Source organism: Scyliorhinus canicula, chromosome 7 (assembly GCF_902713615.1).
Source record: "Scyliorhinus canicula chromosome 7, sScyCan1.1, whole genome shotgun sequence".
NCBI lineage: Eukaryota > Metazoa > Chordata > Chondrichthyes > Carcharhiniformes > Scyliorhinidae > Scyliorhinus > Scyliorhinus canicula.
In genome coordinates this window covers 127636279-127654536 of record NC_052152.1, presented here as the reverse complement: position 1 = coordinate 127654536, position 18258 = coordinate 127636279, and the positions used below count along the sequence as shown (strand labels likewise).

General features: G+C 42.7%; 1 protein-coding gene across 8 annotated transcripts in view; it reads left to right on the top strand.

The window, feature by feature from the left end:
* The window catches only part of LOC119969363, a 52259-nt gene extending 34508 nt beyond the window's left edge, over window positions 1-17751 (top strand). For 3 of the 8 annotated variants that reach the window (XM_038802905.1, XM_038802908.1, XM_038802907.1), the window contains exons 2-3: window positions 3826-3955; window positions 15449-17751. In XM_038802905.1, the coding sequence (XP_038658833.1) occupies window positions 3926-3955; window positions 15449-17605 (2187 nt within the window). In that variant the 5' untranslated portion in view covers window positions 3826-3925 and the 3' untranslated portion in view covers window positions 17606-17751. Of the gene's footprint in view, window positions 1-3661; window positions 3681-3825; window positions 3956-15012; window positions 15135-15408 lie in introns of those variants that run through there. The other 5 variants (XM_038802913.1, XM_038802911.1, XM_038802909.1 and 2 more) reach the window with 5 other exon arrangements.
* Window positions 17752-18258: the final 507 nt, after the last annotated feature.

Sequence of the window (18258 nt, the reverse complement as noted above, 5' to 3'; positions counted from 1 at the left end):
GAAACTGGACCCGGGTCCTCAGGAGGCCATATTCGGGGTGTCGGGCCAGCCAGGGTTGGAAACAGGTGCGGAGGCAGATGTTGTAGCCTTCGCTTTGCTTCGTTGATCACCCAAAGGCATATCCTGTTGGGATGGAGAGTAACCTCTCCACCTTGTGCCCTGGTGTGGCGGGGGGACCTGCTGGAATTATTGACCCTTGAGAATGTTAAGTTTGAACTGAGGGGAAGGATGGAGGGGTTCTACAATTCATGGGTGTTATTCATTATGCACTTTCAAGAATTGGATTACATCGAACATTAGGGGGGGTTGGGAGGTTTGGGGAGAGGAGGACTGTATGTGTTAATGGTGACGATGGGTGATTCCTGATTTCTTTTTGTTATTTGTTTGTGTTAACATGCGGGCTAATGTTTGGGGGTTGGTGGGAAGATGGGATTGTTGTTGATATGTAGATTGACATTATATTCATTACTGCTTATTGTTTATTGTTAGTGGGTGGAAATTTGAGAAAAAATTTGAAAAAGGAGGAGAATAAAAATATATATTTTTTAAAAAGGATGGCAAAGTCATCCATCAATGCTGTAAAGAACATTTTCAACAACTCATGTAAATCCGCAGTGGCAGCTGATACTTTCCAAGCTATTCCCTGTTCTGTACGACTATCCGAAGTGAATGATGAACTACAGCGCATCTAAGTTTAAATAATTTATTATGTTACAACTGCAGATTGGACACTGCATCTGGATAGCCGAAAATCTTCCTCCCTGCCAGGTCCTGTTTCTCAATTGTCAAACGGCCACATTTACAAAGAAAATGCTACAAAGGCACGGAAGCTCTTCTTGAAGCACGGCAGGACTGGCTCTAATGATTGTGAGGAGATTAGCATATATGACCTGACTTGGATATTTATCCACTGGCTTGGAAATATAAAACATGTTGTTGCAGAATCAAAATCTTGGAAATCACTACTTAGCAGTATTGTGGATGCATTTTAATTGCATGGATGAAATGGTTTAAGAAGAAGATCCACTGCCACCACTCAAGGGCAACTAGAGATAAGGGCCGGGATTCTCCGAAGTGTTGACGCCGACGTCAAAATCGGTGCTTCTTCCAGTTTCTATCTGAGAAAACGATGCCAGATACTTGATGCCTTTGAAAATATGAACTCTTTGGAACTGAAGTGGCCCTGGCCTTCTGGATGTTGAGTCCCAGGACATTTTGATCCAGGCTACATTTCCACTGATGTTGCTGCATCGGCAGCTGAGGCCAATCTTCATTCAGTTACATAAGCAGACATCAAAGACAACTGACTGCATAGCCCATCAGACAAAAGAGCACCATCAAGTTGCTGATCTCTTTGTATGCATTTGTACAGTTGAAGTGTGCACTTGTAGCCCGGAATTCCCTTCTGAACAGCACTATGGGTGTCCCTGCACCACGTGAACTTCAGTGGTTCAAGATGACGGCTCACAACCACCTTCTCAAGGGCAATTAAGGATGGGCAATAAATGCTGGCCCAGTCAGCGATTACCACATCCAATACAAAAATGTTTTAAAACTGTGTACAACTGTCAACCCATGAGCAGGACAGGCGAGCTGGTGGTAACAATTAGCTTCTACAATTTCTCGGAGATTCTGCTCCAATGCTCTCAAAAGCCATTCATCATTATTGTCTCCTGTGGACTCCCAGCTCCAATTTAGAAACATGACTAATCTGGAGGCCTCCCTAAAAGCTGGATATTCCTGGAGCTACAGCATGCTCCAGGAATGGCACAAAGGATGGCATTGTATTTATTTTTAATGCCTCTACCTAGCTGTGATGCACATCCAGCAACCTTGGGCTTGATTCTCCATTTGGAGTATTCCTGCCGGGACTGAATAATGTGTGATTTGCTTTTCCATTGGAGATGCTATTCGTTCAACGATTCAGGACATGGAAATGGATCAGTTCTCTGCCGGCGTGAATTGGAAGCTCAGAGGAGCCAGAATTAACGTTAAAGAGCCTAACAGTTTCTAAACACTTCACGCATCAGACATGCATTGCAGCCATGGAGATCAAAGATGGCTTAGCGAAGACCTGCCCCCCCACAAACACACACACACTTTCAGGAGTCTGTGATAGACCCACTGCTCAACCAATGAGGAGAATAGGGACATCCTTTTCGCAGGATGGGCTGCAGACTCCAGCCACCCTCCTGAACAGTGTATTCAAGCTGGTGGCAGAGGTAGTCAATGCTGCCAGCCTCACCAGGAGGATAAACCCCATGATCTGAGGGGTGGGGGGCACTGGTGAGGCCTCTGCCCTGAGAGGGGCAAAGAACCAGGAAGGGTACCAAACGTCATGGTGTAGGTGTGGTTAGCTCTGCTGATCCCCTGCTTCCTCTGCAATGGGGCAGCGCCTCTGAGGAGTGCCAACATCCAGTTATTGAACTTTGCCACGCCCATTCCCCAGTTGAAACTGCTGGGTATGAGGGTATCCAGAGGGGTGGCCTGGGTGGGCTCCCACATCACCAGAGGTTCTGTGAACATTTACAGGACACAGTAAGCAGTCACCGGAGTGAACACCAGGAGCCTGTACGTAGCACCAAAGGTGTGCGTTTAAAAGACATACTACAGCCATAGCGGTCTGAGCAAGCCCACCCCAATCCTGAGGGGGATACCCCGAGTCCACGGGCTTGGCACCAAGCCATACCCTGCAATTGCCCACCCCCTCACCACCGGCCAGGGCAGCCATTCTCCAGAAAACACGACAATTTTTGAGAGTTTTTCAGAATTTGGTTTAGCCTCCTGCTGCCCCTCAACATCTATAGGGCTCAGGCCCTATTCACGCCTGATAGGGGTGGAAAATCGTGGAGGGGTGGAGAATGAAGTGTCCAACCCGCTAATAATAGTTAAATCCATGCAAATGACTGTTTTGCATGGAGCCGACAGCGCAAACTTCAATAACGCTGCTATTGAGGGGCCGGAGCATAGCGACGGAATCAGCGCCTTGTGCAAATTGCAATCTTTCCATTGCAAGCTATTCTCCGCCCGATCGCAATTTTCGCTGCCAACGTAACAAAGCAGAAAATTCAGCCCGTTCTATTCAGAACAGAACAATTGGGAATACAATCCACAGACCCCAGCTCCAAAGCCTTAATTCAGCAATATCAGATTCCACTTATACTGCTAATTCCTCGTGTTATGTTGGTCAATAAGTCGCATATTCTCATAGCCATTTGAATTCACACCAGGTGTATCTTTCAGCTGATGTGTGTGAGAGCAAGAGTAAATGTTGGCAAGACGAGGATGTGATAATCTGACGTGAGGCAGAAGGTCCTTGGCCATTTGTTCACCTTTCTGCTGTGACTTATTTTTCTGCTTGCCTGAAGGAAATGAAGATGAAGAGAAGTTAAAATATTAGCAGGAAAGTTGAAGTGTTTTGTGTAGCATTTGTAGGTGCATGAGCAAGTTGCAAAATGCGACCAGTCCTGAACCATAAACTGTAGAAGTATCAGACATTCCAGCTGCCTTTGTTCTGCCTACTTTGCTCCCACAATGGTCTTTGCAATGTGCCTATGCTGTGCTTCTTCCTTGTGAATAGTGAGAAGTATATGCTGGGGAATGGGAACTCCATCATAAATCAGGGAATGAGAAACATCTGAGAATGTTGGTCATAAATGATGGACTATGATATGACATGCGTAAGTATGAACTGTAAAAGTTGAACAAAGCATTCATGAGAAAAGTAAGACACATCACGCAATAATAGGATCTGCAGACAAGAATGGGCAGTTTTGGTGTTTGGCAGGGCTTTCTACTAATGTAAAGGTTGCATGTATGTTACAGTAATGGAAGTGTACAGTGCAGCCTGCTGGAGCAGCCCGTGAGCAGAGTAAGGGTAAGGCATGAAGGATTACCACATGTGTGAAGAACATTGAAGAAAAATATGGAGGAAAAAACAAAAAAATATGCTCTGGTGAGTTAATTGAAAATTTTCCAGCACTGGAATAGAAAACTGGAGGGGAATCAATATCCTGGGAGGCAGATTTGCTAGTGCTACAAGTGTTATGGGCCAGGGTTTAGAGAACCCCAAAGTGTACCATGGAGTTCACCTGACCCACAGCTTTTAATAGATTGTGGTATGAGGAGCACACGGCCCACTCTACAGGTGTGGTACAGCAGAAATGAAAAAGTATTTTTTAAAGCAAAACAATGTTTATTCTATGCACTCAAGTTAACCTTTTTAAAACATACAGTGAACATCTTAGCAACCATTAATTCATATACAACCCCCAAAGAATACAACACTTAAGCTTTCCTTTAAACATCCATACAATTTAAAAACACCTTTTAACAGAAGCACATTAGGTTTACATTCACTACTGAGAACATTTATAATTCTGAATTCACCAAATGATCAAGAGATAGTCTTTTCATGGCAGAGAGATCAACAGTACACCTGGTCTGTCTGGCTTCAGCTCCAAGAGACTGAAAACAAAACTAAAACACACCTTGCAGCCTGCTCAAAAACAAAAGTAAAAAGCTGACAGATAGCCCAGCTCCACCCACTGTCTGACATCACTACAGTAATAAACACCCATTTCTTAAAGGTACTCTCACTACAGATATTCATATACACACCCATTTATAAACACCCATTTCTTAAAGGTACTCTCACTACAAATATGTATGTACACACCCATTTTTAAAGATATTCTCACATGACACCTCCCCCCAAGAAAAAAAATAAACCACCAACTTCATGATGGTTTCATTTCTCACCTTTCAACCATTCTTGAAGAAATGCACACAATAAATATACTTTCTCATTTCAAAAAGAAAACACACGCAAACAGGTATAAAAATATAGTCCTTTTTTTTCCGTTCTTCCTCCAACTGAAATCCATCTCTATTGACAGTCTCTTTGAACAAGAAGGTCTCTGCACGATCCATCCATTGCTCGACGCCTTGGCATTTCTTTTTAAAGTCAGATACTTTAGTTCAATCTGATTAAGAGTCCCTTGCAATTCTCCAACACAGAAGCATTGGTTATCACAGCATTCAGGCTGTCAAATGCCTGTTGAAAGTCCGCTGTCCATTGAAATTTTCGATGTTTCTTCAGCAAGTCCATCAGTGGAGCAATCATGCTACAAAACTTTTTCACAAATGACAATCAAATCCACTCATGCCAAGAAATCGCACTATTTCCCTTTGTCTTGAGGGTATCGGAAACTCCTCAATAACTGTTGGTTTCACATCCTGTGTGAACATTTGACCCTGTCCATTTGTATGGCCAAGGAAAGTGACTTGGGCCTTTCCACATTCACTTTTGACTGGGGTTATCACCAAACCCGCCTCCTGATGTTAATTGAATAACTCCATCAGATGTTTTAAATGTTCTGTCCATGTCTGGCTGAAAATTATCAGATCGTCGATATATAACGTACAATTGGGTAATCCTGAAACAACTTTTAAGTTCACCGTTGAAATGTGGCTGGTGCGTTTTCATGCCAAATGGCATAACTTTGAATTGGTACATACCATCTGGAGTCACAAAAGCTGAAATCTCCTTTGCCCTTTCGGATAAAGGTACCTGCCAGTAACCTTTTAAGTAAATCCAGTTTAGAAATAAAAGCTGATTGTCCCACTTTCTCTTTTTTTTTATAAATTTAGATTAGCCAATTATTTATTTTTTTCCAATTAAGGGGCAATTTAGCGTGGCCAATCCACCTACTCTGCACATTTTTGGGTTGTGGGGGCGAAACCCACGCAGACACGGGGAGAACGTGCAAACTCCACACGAACAGTGACCCAGAGCCGGGATCGAACCTGGGACCTCAGCGCCGTGAGGCGGTTGTGCTAACCACTAGGCCACCGTGCTGCCCTCTGTCCCACTTTCTCAATGCAATCTTCCAAACGTGGAATAGGATAAGACTCCGTTCTTGTAACTGCATTAACCTTTCTATAGTCCACACACAACCGTTGGGTGAGCTCCATTGGCTGAAAACCACTTCAATTATGCCATTTTTAAGCATACTCTCAATCTCTTTGTTAACCTGTGCCAATTTTAAAGGGTTAAGTTTATATGGATGTTGTTTGATTGGAACAGAATTTCCCACATCAACATCATGTATAGCCATTTTAGTACTCCCCAATTTATCTCTACAAACTTGCCCATGTGATATCAATAACTCTTTCAGGTCAGTCTGTTTTTCCTCTGGAAGGTAATTTAACAATTCATCCCAATTTTTAAGAACATCCTCATTTTTCAATTTAATTAGAGGTATGTCAAATTTGCAGTCATCTAGATTTAGTTCGTCACTTTGTGTTAGAATCATTAAAACCTCCTCCTTTTTCTCTCCTTCCCTTTCAAAGTACCTTTAAAGCATATTCACATGACAACTTGGTGAGTCTTCCTTCTATCTGGTGTTTTTACCACATAATTCACCTCACTTAATTTCCTTTCAATCTGATAAGGTCCACAAAATCTTGCTTTTAAAGGTTCACCTACCACAGGTAACAATACTAAAATTTTATCTCCACAGGCAAAACTACGAACTTTGGATTTCTTGTCCGCTACCTGTTTCATCACATTTGTGCAACTTTGAAATGTTGTCCAGCCAATTCACCTGCGCTATTTAATCATTTCCTAAAATTTGACACGTAATCCAATAATGTAATTTCCAATTTCTCACTCACCAATCTTTCCTTAATCAATTTAAGTGGTCCTCTTACCTCATGACCAAAAATTAGTTCAAAAGGACTAAATTTGGTTGATTCATGAGGTGCATCCCTAATTGCAAACAGTACGAATGGAATTCCTTTATCCCAATCCTCTGGATAATCTTGACAATAAGCCCTCAACACTGTCTTTAAAGTCTGTGTCACCTTTCTAACGCTCCCTGCGATTCTGGATGGTACGCAGTTGATTTAAATTGTTTTATTGCTAAGCTATCCATAACTTCTTTGAATAACCTGGATGTAAAATTTGATCCTTGATCCGATTGTATTTCTATGGGTAGTCCATATCTAGTAAAGAATTTAAGTGACTCCTCCACAATCTTTTTAGCTGTAATATTACATACTGGAATGGCCTCTTGAAACCTACTAACACATCCATTAGCGTCAAAAGATATTGATTCCCACTTTTTGTTTTCAGAAGTGGTCCTACGCAATCAATTAGGACCCTTGTAAAAGGTTCCTCAAATGCTGGCATGGGTATTAAGGGTGCTGGTTTTATCACTGCTTGAGGTTTCCCTATCACTTGACATGCGTGACATGATTGACAAAATTTAATTGCTCTATTTAACTACATCTTTATGTGTCCAGGCCAATAAAAATGTTTTTGGATTTTAGCTTGAATTTTCCTTATTCCCAAATGACCTCCCACTGGTACCTCATGTGCAACTCGCAACACCTCCTTTCTATACCCTACCGGCGATACTACTTGATAAACTTCTGCCCACTTTTCATCCACCTGCATATGTAAAGATCTCCATTTTCTCATCAAGACATCACTTTTACGGTAATAGCACTCTGGTATACATGCAGATTCCTCTTCCGTGTATGCTTTCTGATACATCCGTTTTATTTCTACATCTTTCTGTTGTAACTCTGCCAATTTTCCTGAACTAAAAATATCCGCCTCATCCTCCATCTGTTCTTGTGCTTTTTCAACCATCTGATCAAAAATCGTTTCTGATAATTGCACTTCAACTTCATCTTAACTCTTCGATTTCTCCTCTTGTCTTAACCTGTGACTTTGCGACCTTGTTATCACACAATCCAGAAAAATCACAGGATATTCATCCTTCAACACTTCAGTTGTCTGATTTTCCACTGGCTTATCAACCACAGTAGGCATCACTCCCACCTGCGATCCAGCTATATCATTACCCAAGATATTCCTGTATTCCTGGACAAGATAGTTTCTCTATTACTCCGACTACCGCTTCACCACTCTTCACTGGACTTTCCAATCTTACCGTATATAATTGAACACTACTCCTCTCAACCTGAATTCCACATATTACCACCTTTTCTGACAACATTCTTCCCAAACTACATAACTCCTCATCTCTTACCATTAAAGATTGACTAGCTCCCGTATCTCTTAAAATTGTGACTTCTTTACCTGCTCCTCCTGATACACATGAGTAAACTTTACCCGCACAAGTAAATTCTTTAAAGAGATGTGGCACTTTCTTATCAATCACCTCTTGATCAGGCTGTACAATCTTTTGCACCTCCTTCACTTCACTTGAGCTTTCCTTTACCACTTTAACAAACCCTACTGTCTTATCCTGTTTTACCACATCAGCCTTCCCAGTGCTTTTCTTCAACCACCAACACTGGGACTTTACATGGCCTAGTTTATTACAGTGAAAACATTTGAAACTTTTAATTTCTTTTCCACCCTCCTGGATTTCTTTTTTAACCTGAGGTACACTCTCCTTATTATCTCCCATCAGATGACCTTTGCCTCTACCACTTGAGTATTTCTCATGTCCTCAGATTCTATCCCTCACAGGCTGAAACTGATGTTGGAAATCAAGCTTTGATTTATGAACTAATTCATAATTATCTGCCATTTCTGCTGCTAATTTCGCAGTTTTAACCCTCTGCTCTTCCACATGAGTTCTCACTACATCAGGAATTGAATTTTTAAACTCCTCCAAAAGTATCATTTCTCTGAGAGCTTCATACGTTTGGTCTATTTTCAAAGCCCTTATCCACCGATCAAAATTACTCTGTTTGATCCTCTCAAACTCCATGTATGTTTGACAAAATTCTTTCCTGAAATTTCTAAACCTTTGTCGGCTTCAGGCACTATGTCATTTACACCTAAGATGGATTTTTTCACCTCCTCATACGTCCCAGATACCTCCTCCGGTAGCGATGCAAACACTTCACTAGCTCTACCTACCAGCTTTGTTTGAATCAGTAATACCCACATGTCCTGTGGCCATTTCATTTGTTTAGCTACCTTCTCAAATGAAATTAAAAAGGCTTCTACCTCCTTCTTGTCAAACCTTGGCAATGCTTGGACATATTTAAATAGATCCCCACCAAGCCTTTGACTGTGACGCTCTTTCTCACTATCCTCATCACTATCCTCCAACTGTACGTTTCCCTTTACGTCTGCTAAGTTTAACTGACTGTCATGTTTCATGGCCATTTTCTGAAGTTCAAACTCTCTCTCTTTATCTTTTTCCCTGATCTGTATCTCCCTTTCTCTTTTTGTTCTGCTAGGGCTATTCTTTCTTTTCTCCTTTCTTCTCTCTCTCTTTCCTTTTCCTCTCTTTCTCTCTTTTCTCTCGAACTCTTTCTCTCTCTCTTTCTTTCTCCTCTCCATCTCTTTCTCTCGCTCTCTCTTTTTCCTCTCTATCTCTTTCGTATTCAAGCTGCTTTAATTCTTTCCCATGTTCTATTTATTTAATTTGCAACTGAATTTTGGCCATTTCCAATGAGTCAAACTATATGTCAGGCAACTTTAAATGCTTAGCCACCGCCATAATGACCTAATCTTTTCACATTTTGTCAGGTAACATTAACTGAAATGTTTTTGCCAAATCTAACAGTCTGATTTTAGTCTCTGTCCGTAATGTACTGCGTGTGACCGTCTCCACCCCCAAAAACTTCAGAGCCTCTGAAAGAGCCATTGTGCACAACACACTCCCTACTTAAACTAAAATACCACACCTGAAAAGCACCCACAATATGCTCACCCCTCACTGTCTTTAAGTTCACTAAGCCAATCCAATAGATAGATTTTTATCCCCCTCGAATCTCCAGTTTGTTATGAGCCAGGGTTTAGAGAACCCCAAAGTGTAGCATGGAGTTTACCTGGCACACAACATTTAATAGATTGTGCTATGGGGAGCACACAACCCACTCTACTGGAACAGCAGAAATGGAAAAGTTTTTTAAAGCAAAACAATGTTATTCTGTGAACTCAAGTTAACCTTTTTAAAACATACAGTGAAAATCTTAGCAACCATTAATTCAAATACAACCCCCAAAGAACACAACACTAAGTAATCCTTTAAACTTTCCTTTTAACATCCATACGACTTAAAAACGCCTTTTAACAGAAGCGCATTAGGTTTACATTCACTACTGAGAACATTTATAATTCTGAATTCACCAAATGATCAAGAGATAGTCTTTTCATGGCAAAGAGATCAACAGTACACTTGCTCTGTCTGGCTTCAGCTCCAACACTGAAAACAAAACTAAAACACACCCTGCAGCCTGCTCAAAAACAAAAGTAAAAAGCTGACAGACAGCCCAGCTCTGACATCACTACAGTATTAAACACCCATTTCTTAAAGGTACTCTCACTACAGATATTTATATACACACCCATTTATAAACTCCCATTTCTTAAAGGTACTCTCACATGACACAAGGGTGGGTTTAAACTAGATTTTCAGGGGGTGGGATCCTCAGCAGGAGGGAAGCAAATGACGGGCTGAAAGGAGATGCAGTACTCAGCAGTGGCAGGCCGAATAGTTATGATAGGCAGGAGCATGCTAGGGAGTGGGGGGAACCTGTTGGATTAAATTGCATCTATTTCAATGCAAGAGGGCTGACAGGTAAGACTGATGAACACGGCATGGATAGGTGCGTGGTACTGGGATATTATAGCCATAACTGAAACATGGCTAAGGGAGGGGCGTGACTGGCAGCTTAATGTTCCAGGGTACAAGTGCTTTCGGCGGGACAGAGGTGGAGGAAAGAGAGGAGGGAGAGTTGCATTTTTGATGAAAGGGAGCATCACGTCAGTAGTCAGAGATGAAATATCCAGTGAGGCTTTGTGAGTGGAACTAAGAAATAAGAAGGGGATGATATCCTAATTGGGGTTGTGCTATTGGCCCTCAAACAGGGAATTAGAAGAACAAATATGCAGGGAGATTGGGGAGACTTGCAGGAGTAATAGGATTGTCATAGTCTGGGATTTTAATTTTCCTGACATAGACTGGGACTGCCAAAGTGCCAACTGACTTAAATGGGGTGGAATTTGTTGAGTGTTCAGGAAAATTTCCTCAGGCAGTATGTGGAGGGTCCTACTTGGGAAAGTGCAAAACATGACCTACTCTTGGGAAATAGGGCAGGGCAAGTGACTGAGGTGACGGTGGGGGACCACTTTGGTACTCGAGACCATCGTTCTATCAATTTTAAAATAGTTTTGGAAAAGGATAAAACTGGTCCACAGATGCAATTCTAAATTGGGGCAAGGAGAATTTTGATGGAATTAGACAGGAGTTTTTAAAGTGTTGTTTGGAATAGCTTGTTTGAGGGCAAAGGGGCCTCTGGCAAGTGGGAGGCCTTTAAAAGTGAGACAGCTGGAGTTCAGGTTGTATCTGTTCCTGTTATGGTGAAGGGCAAGGCTGGCAGGAGCAGGAAACCCTGGATGACAAAACATATTGATGTTTTGGCCAGGAGAAATAAGGTGGCATGGCTCAGGTACAAGCAGCTGGAATCAAGGGATTCCCTGGGGTTGTGCAGGGGATACAGGAGTATACTCAAGAAGGAAATTAGGAGGGCAAAAAAGGGGCATGAGATAGCTTTGGCCGAGAGGATTAAGATGAATCCAAAGGGATTCTTTAAGTACATTAAAAGAAAAAGAATAACTAGAGAGAGAATAGGACCCCACAAGGACCAAGGTGGACACATATGTGTGGACCACAGGAGATGGGCGACGTTCTCAATTAATATTTCTCATTTGTGCAGAAGGACATAAAGACCTGGGAACCTGGGAATGTTAGTGGTGATATGTTGGGGATAGTTCGCATTACAGCAGATGAGCTGATGGTGTATTAAAATGTATGAAGGTGGATAAATCTCCTGGCCCTGACCAGGTATATCAAAGAACACTGCTGAGGCTAGAGAAGAAAATGCGGAAGCCCTGGCTAAGATGCTTACATCATCGTTAGCCATGGGTGAGGTACCGGAAAACTGGAGGGCTGCAAAGAAAAACCTGAACATTATAGACCGGTAAGCCTAACATCTGTGGTGAGTAAGTTACTGGAGAGGATTCTGAGGGATAAGATGTACAGACATTTGAAAAGACAGGGCTTGATTAGGAATAGTCAGAATGATTTATGCATGGGAGATCATGCCTTACAAATTTGTTAGAGTTGTTTGATGAAGTGACCAGGAAGGTTGATGAGGACAGGGCGGTAGACGTAGTCTATATGGACTTCAGTAAGGCCTTTAAGAAAGTTCCACATTGTAGGCTGCTCTGGAAGGTGCGATCCCATGGAATCCAGGGAGAGGTGGCAAATTGGATATACAATTGGCTTGATGGTCGCAAGGATAGGGTAATGGTGGAAGGGTGTTTGTCGGACTGGAAGCCTGTGACTAGTGGTGTGCCTTGGGGCCAGTGCTGGGCCCATTGCTGTCTGTCGTCTGTATCAATGATTTGAATGAGAATATATAAGGCATGATCAGTAAGTTTGCAGATGACATTAAAATAGGTGATATTGTAGACAGTGAGGAAGGTTATCAAAAATTGCAGCAGGATCTTGATCAGCTGGGGAAGTGGGCCAAGAAATGGCAAATGAAGGTCAATACTAATAAGTGTGAGTTGTTTTGGAAAGTCAAAACAGGGTAAGACTTTCACCTACCAGGTATATCCAAGAACACTGCTGAGGCTAGAGAAGAAAATGGGGAAGCCCTGGTAGGACCTTAGGGAGCATCATGGAACAGAGGGACCTTGGAGTTCGGGTGCACGGTTCTCTAAAGGTGGAATCACAGATAGATAGGGCAGTGAAGAAGACTTTTGGCATGCTGGCCTTTATCAGTCAGGGCATTGAGTGTGGAAGTTAGGAAGTTATGTTACAATTGTTGATGAGGCCGCACCGCTGTTCGGTTTTGGTCGCCTTGCTATAGGAAAGATGTTATTAAACGGGAGAGAATGCAGAAGAGATTTACAAGGATGTTGTCAGGACTCAAGAGTATGAGTTTTCGGGAGAGATTGGATGAAGAACAATACAGAGACAGGCCCTTCGGCCCTCCAAGGCTGTACTGGTCATAATACCAGTACAATTGGCCAAAACCCTCAGCACTTCCTCATGCCATTTCTCCTCTACACCCATCCTATCCATGTATTTGTTAGGCTAGGATTTTTTTCTTTGGAGCGTAGGAGACTGAGGGGTGATCTTATAAGAGGTGTATAAGATCATGAGAGTCATTGATAGGGCAAACGCACTCAGTCTTTTTCCCAGGGTTGGGGAATTGAGAAATAGAGAGCATAGGTTTAAGTTAAGTGGGAAAAGAATTAATGGGAACCTGAGGAGCAACCTTTTTTACACAGAGGGTCGTACGTATGTGGAATGAGCTGCCGGAGGAAATGTTTGAGGCAGGGACATTGATAACATATAAAAGATATTTGGACAGATACATGGATAGGAAAGGTTTAGAGGAATATGGGCCAATTGTAGGCACATGGGGTCAGCTTAGATGGGCTTTTTGGTTGGCATGGACCAGTTTGGGCCGAAGGGCCTGTCTCCATACCATAGATTCCATGATTCTATGAACTAGTGTTGGGGAGGGACATTGGCCACCAAAGCTGCCTGCCTGTACAGAATTAAGGGGATGCCTTCTAACTATCCCAAAGATCCATCCAACTGCACTGTATCTCATTCAGTACACCAATTCTGATTGAAAAATTTGCTGCTCCTCATCTTTTCCCCATTGTTAACTTCTTGGTTATGAGGCCACTTTCAGTGCGACTATCAAGCCTTTTCGCAGCAACAGCTTTTTTAATATCCTGCTGCTGCACCAAGTCTCCAACCATCCTGCACAACACCACCCCACCCCCTCCCCTCAGGGCCAGCACGGTAGCATAGTGGTTAGCACAATTACTTCACAGCGCCAGGGTCCTAGGTTCGATTCCCGGCTTGGGTCACTGTCTGTGCGGAGTCTGCACGTTCTCCCCGTGTGTGCGTGGGTTTCCTCCGGGTGCTCCGGTTTCCTCCCACAGACCAAAGATGTGGAGGTTAGGTGGATTGGCCATGTTAAATTGCCCTTGGTATCCAAAATTGCTCTCAGTGTTGGGTGGGGTTACTGGGTTATGGGAATAGGGTGGAAGTGTGGGCTTGGGTAGGGTGCTCTTTCCAAGAGCTGAATCGCCTCCTTTTGCACTGTAAGTTCTATGAAATTCTATGAAATCGCCCCTCCCCAGCCTTGTCCAATTTATAAATGTCATAAGGCTTCATCTCGAGTCTTGTTTTTTGACTCTGATGTAGCATAACTTTGGCATGGCAGCCTCCTTTTCAACAGTTTACTCCGCTTGAATTGTGTAAATAAACTAATTTGACAGCTTCCTGTAGTGTCAGTGGCAAAGTTAAATGCACTCTAAGATGCACTACAGCCCTCTGAAGAATCTTTAGACCAAATACGTTTTTCCAATGTACCTATAGAGTCCCTACAGTGCAGAAGGAGGGCATTCGGCCCATCGAGTCTGCACCGATCCTCTGAAAGAGCACCTTACCTAGGCCCACTCACCTGCCATATATCCATAACACCACCTAACCTGCACAGCTTTGGACACTAAGGGGCAGTTTTAGTGTGGCCAATCTACCTAACCTGCATACCTTTGGACTGTGGGAGGAAGCCGGACCACCTGGAAAAAACCCACGCAGGCACGGGGAGAGCGTGCAAACACCACACAGACAGTCACCCGAGGTCAGAATTAAACCCAGGTCGCTGGCACTGTGAGGCAGCAGTGCCAACTGCTGTGCCACCTATGAAGTCTGGAATTACATCTTGAGCATCGACCTATTCTTCAAAAATGTAGTTCTCCTGCCCACTCCAGAGTTGTAAAATTGACCATTTATACAAGTGATAACGTGAATGCTTAAAAGGTATGAAGCCAGCATCTTACAGCTGCATCCTGAGTTGCAAATTTATTTTACTTTCCTTTACCATTATTCATTAAATTCTTTGTTACTGGTTAAATTCATTAAACTGTTTCAAAAGCTTTCTCACCAAAAGCAAAACTATTCACCTGATGAATTTCTTTAGAAAAAAGGATGTGATGATCATGTAGCCAGAGGAACTGAACCTGCAATAAAGAGAAGGAATAACTGGGCCTAATATTCTGTACCTGTTTGGAGAGTTTACTACTTTAAAGGTGTGATATAATTGTAAGTTGTTCATGTTCCTAAAATTTCATCCAATACTTCGTTCCTTGGTGCTAAAGTTTAGGACACCTGAGGAACTGTCTGTCCAAGGGCACAAAAATCTTAGTTTGACCTTTCAATTGAAAAGAAAATTGTGCATGTAATATAAGGCACAGCGACTAGTTTGGATTATGTTTTACAAGATAATGACACAACCAGAGAGTTTAGATGGTTTTGTAAACAGCCTTCAGCTGTAATCTGTCACACCATTTGAACCTGATTGTGTAACATACTGCAGAACCAGCTGTTACCTAAATAATAGATGGTGAATTCTTCAGGAATATGAAAAGGCATCATATCCTATGGGAACCTATGCCACATCTCAGTATCCTGTGGGAACCTATGCCAAAATTCCATATTCTGTGAGGACCAGTGCTACACCTCAGTACCCTGTGAGCACCTATGCTACATCTCAATATCCTGCGAGCACCTTTGCTGCACTTCAGTATCCTGTGTATCCTGCAAGTACCTATGCTGCACCTCAGTATCCTGCGAACATCTATGCGACACCTCAGTATCGTGCAGGCACTTATGCTACACCTCAGTATCCTGCGAACAGCTATGCTACCCCTCAGTATCCTGCGAGCACCTATGCTACACCTCAGTATCCTGTGAACACCTATGTTACATCTCAGTATCCTGTGGGGACCTACGTCACATCTCAGTATCCTGTAGGAAACTATACCACACCTCAGTATCCTGTAGAGACCTATGCCACCTCTCAGTATCCTGCAGGAACCTATGCTGCATACAATTATGCTGTTAACTACACCACAGCTCAGTATCCTGTGGGGACCTATGCTGCATCTCAGTATCCTGTGAACTATGCCGCATCTCAGTATCCTGTGGGGACCTATGTCGCAGCTCAGTATCCATTCAAGACCTATGCCACATCTCAATATCCTGTCAGGACCTATGCCACATCTCAGTATCCTTTGAATCGCCACGCAACAAATCAATATCCGATAAGGAACTACGTCATGGGCCAATATGACATGGCCGCCTACAGCCTATTTCCATATCAGTTAAGGAGCTACATCACGGATCAGTATCCTCCGATGGCCTACATCATGCGGCAGAATCCTATGAAGAATTACATCATTGCTCCTGATTCTGTGCAAAACCAAAGCACACATCAGAATCCAATGCAAAAGTCTGCAACACCTTATGATTCTACAAAGACTGATGCCATGAGTCATAATCCTATGATAACCATTGATACAGTTGAGGATCTTACAAGTACTAACAGCACAGAAGATGATTTTGACAGGGTCGATAGTGCTAACAAACTTGAAAGAGTCAGTAGTGCAGACCGGGATTTTGAAAGGGTCAACAGTAAAGATAAAGATCTTGAAAGAATCAACAGTGCACAACGGGAACTTGATCAGGTTGATAATGCAGACCAGGATCTTGAAAGGTTTGACAGTATATACAGAGGTCTTGAAAGGATCAACAGTGCAGATCAGGATCTTAAAAGGAGCAACAGTGAAGACCAGGATTCTGTGAATGCTTATAGCAGAGACCAGGATCCTAATAGGACCAACAGCGTAGACCAGGATGTGGAGAGAACACAAATTAAAGCAGAGGGTCCCACAAGGACAGTGTTCATACCTCAGCATCCAGAAAACACTTACCACATAGGCCAGTATCCTGTGATGGCCAATGTTGCAGGCCAGTATCTTGTGAAGGCTTACCCTATGCCTCAATATGCTATGGCAACATACATTGCAAGCCCTGTTCCCGCAAGTATCTATACAAAAGTCCAGGATTCTATTCTGACTGTAGGCTCAAACCAAGATCCTGAAAAACATAGAAGTTCAACCCAGAGCTCTGTAAAGACGGAAAGTCCATTCCAGAGTCCTGGAAAGACCAGAAGCCAATCCCAGACTTCTGTGAAAACCAGAAGCACCTCCCAGAGTCCTGTGAAGACCAGAAGTCCACCCCAGAGTCCTGTGAAGACCGGAAGTCCACCCCAGAGTCCTATAAAGACTAGAAGTCCATCCCAGAGTTCTGAGAAGTCCAGAAGTGCATTCCAGAGTCCTGTGAAGACCAGAAGTACAGCCATGAATTCTGAAAAGACCATAAGCCCATCCCACAGTCCTACAATTATCAGAAGCTCATTCCAAAGCCCTGTTAAGTATAGCAGCCAAGAACAGGGTTCTGTGATAAGCACAGACCCAGAATCTGTGGACAATAATGTCTCTGCTCGTTATCCTATGGCATTCCATTTTCCAAACTTTTATCCGATTAAGAGCTACATAACTCAATATCCTTTAGCCACCTACTTTACACCTTTGTATCCTTTGAGGAACTGTGTCACGCCTCAATATCCATTGCAAACCAATGGTTTACCACAACATCCTGTGAGACCGTTCAAAGGTGTTTCGAAGAACACCATTGGACTTACGTATCCTGTGAAGTCCATCAGTGTTTAGACATGGCATCAATGATCCTATCAGGACATCCATCATACCTTAGTATCCTGTGAATGCCAACCTCATAGGAAAGATAAGCAGTCACCATTAATAAACACAAAAAAGAACTTACTGAAAATGGAATAAAGCCAGTCCTGACCACTCCACATGCATGTTTGTTTTTTAATAAATGTTTTGTGCTCATTAAAGTGAAGGATGTTAGTTCTGTGGAATGGAATACCATTACCATTGTCAGCATCTATTGCTCCCAACTCAGACAATTGCAAAATAGAGATATCTTTCTTGAGTATCCAGCAATGTGGCTTGCTGCAACTTTAAAGATCGCACCATGCTGCAATGGGTGAAACATATTTCCCATTCATCCTATGGCACTACTGAAAGGGATTGACCATTTATTATCAAATTAGAGAATGTTTTGTGTTTTACATTATTGCTTACCAAGAGCTGAGTTGAGACTTCCAAATTTATTTCACGTAGATGCATAGGACAGAAGAGACTTGTATCCCATTAGTCAAATGCCTGCTTATAAGTCGAGACATTCAGAACTGTCTTAACCCACTGCATAGGTGTGAACTGCACAATCCTATAGGAATAAAAGTATTGTCTCAATACCAACTATTTACACACGTGACAATTCTACAGACTACAGGGTG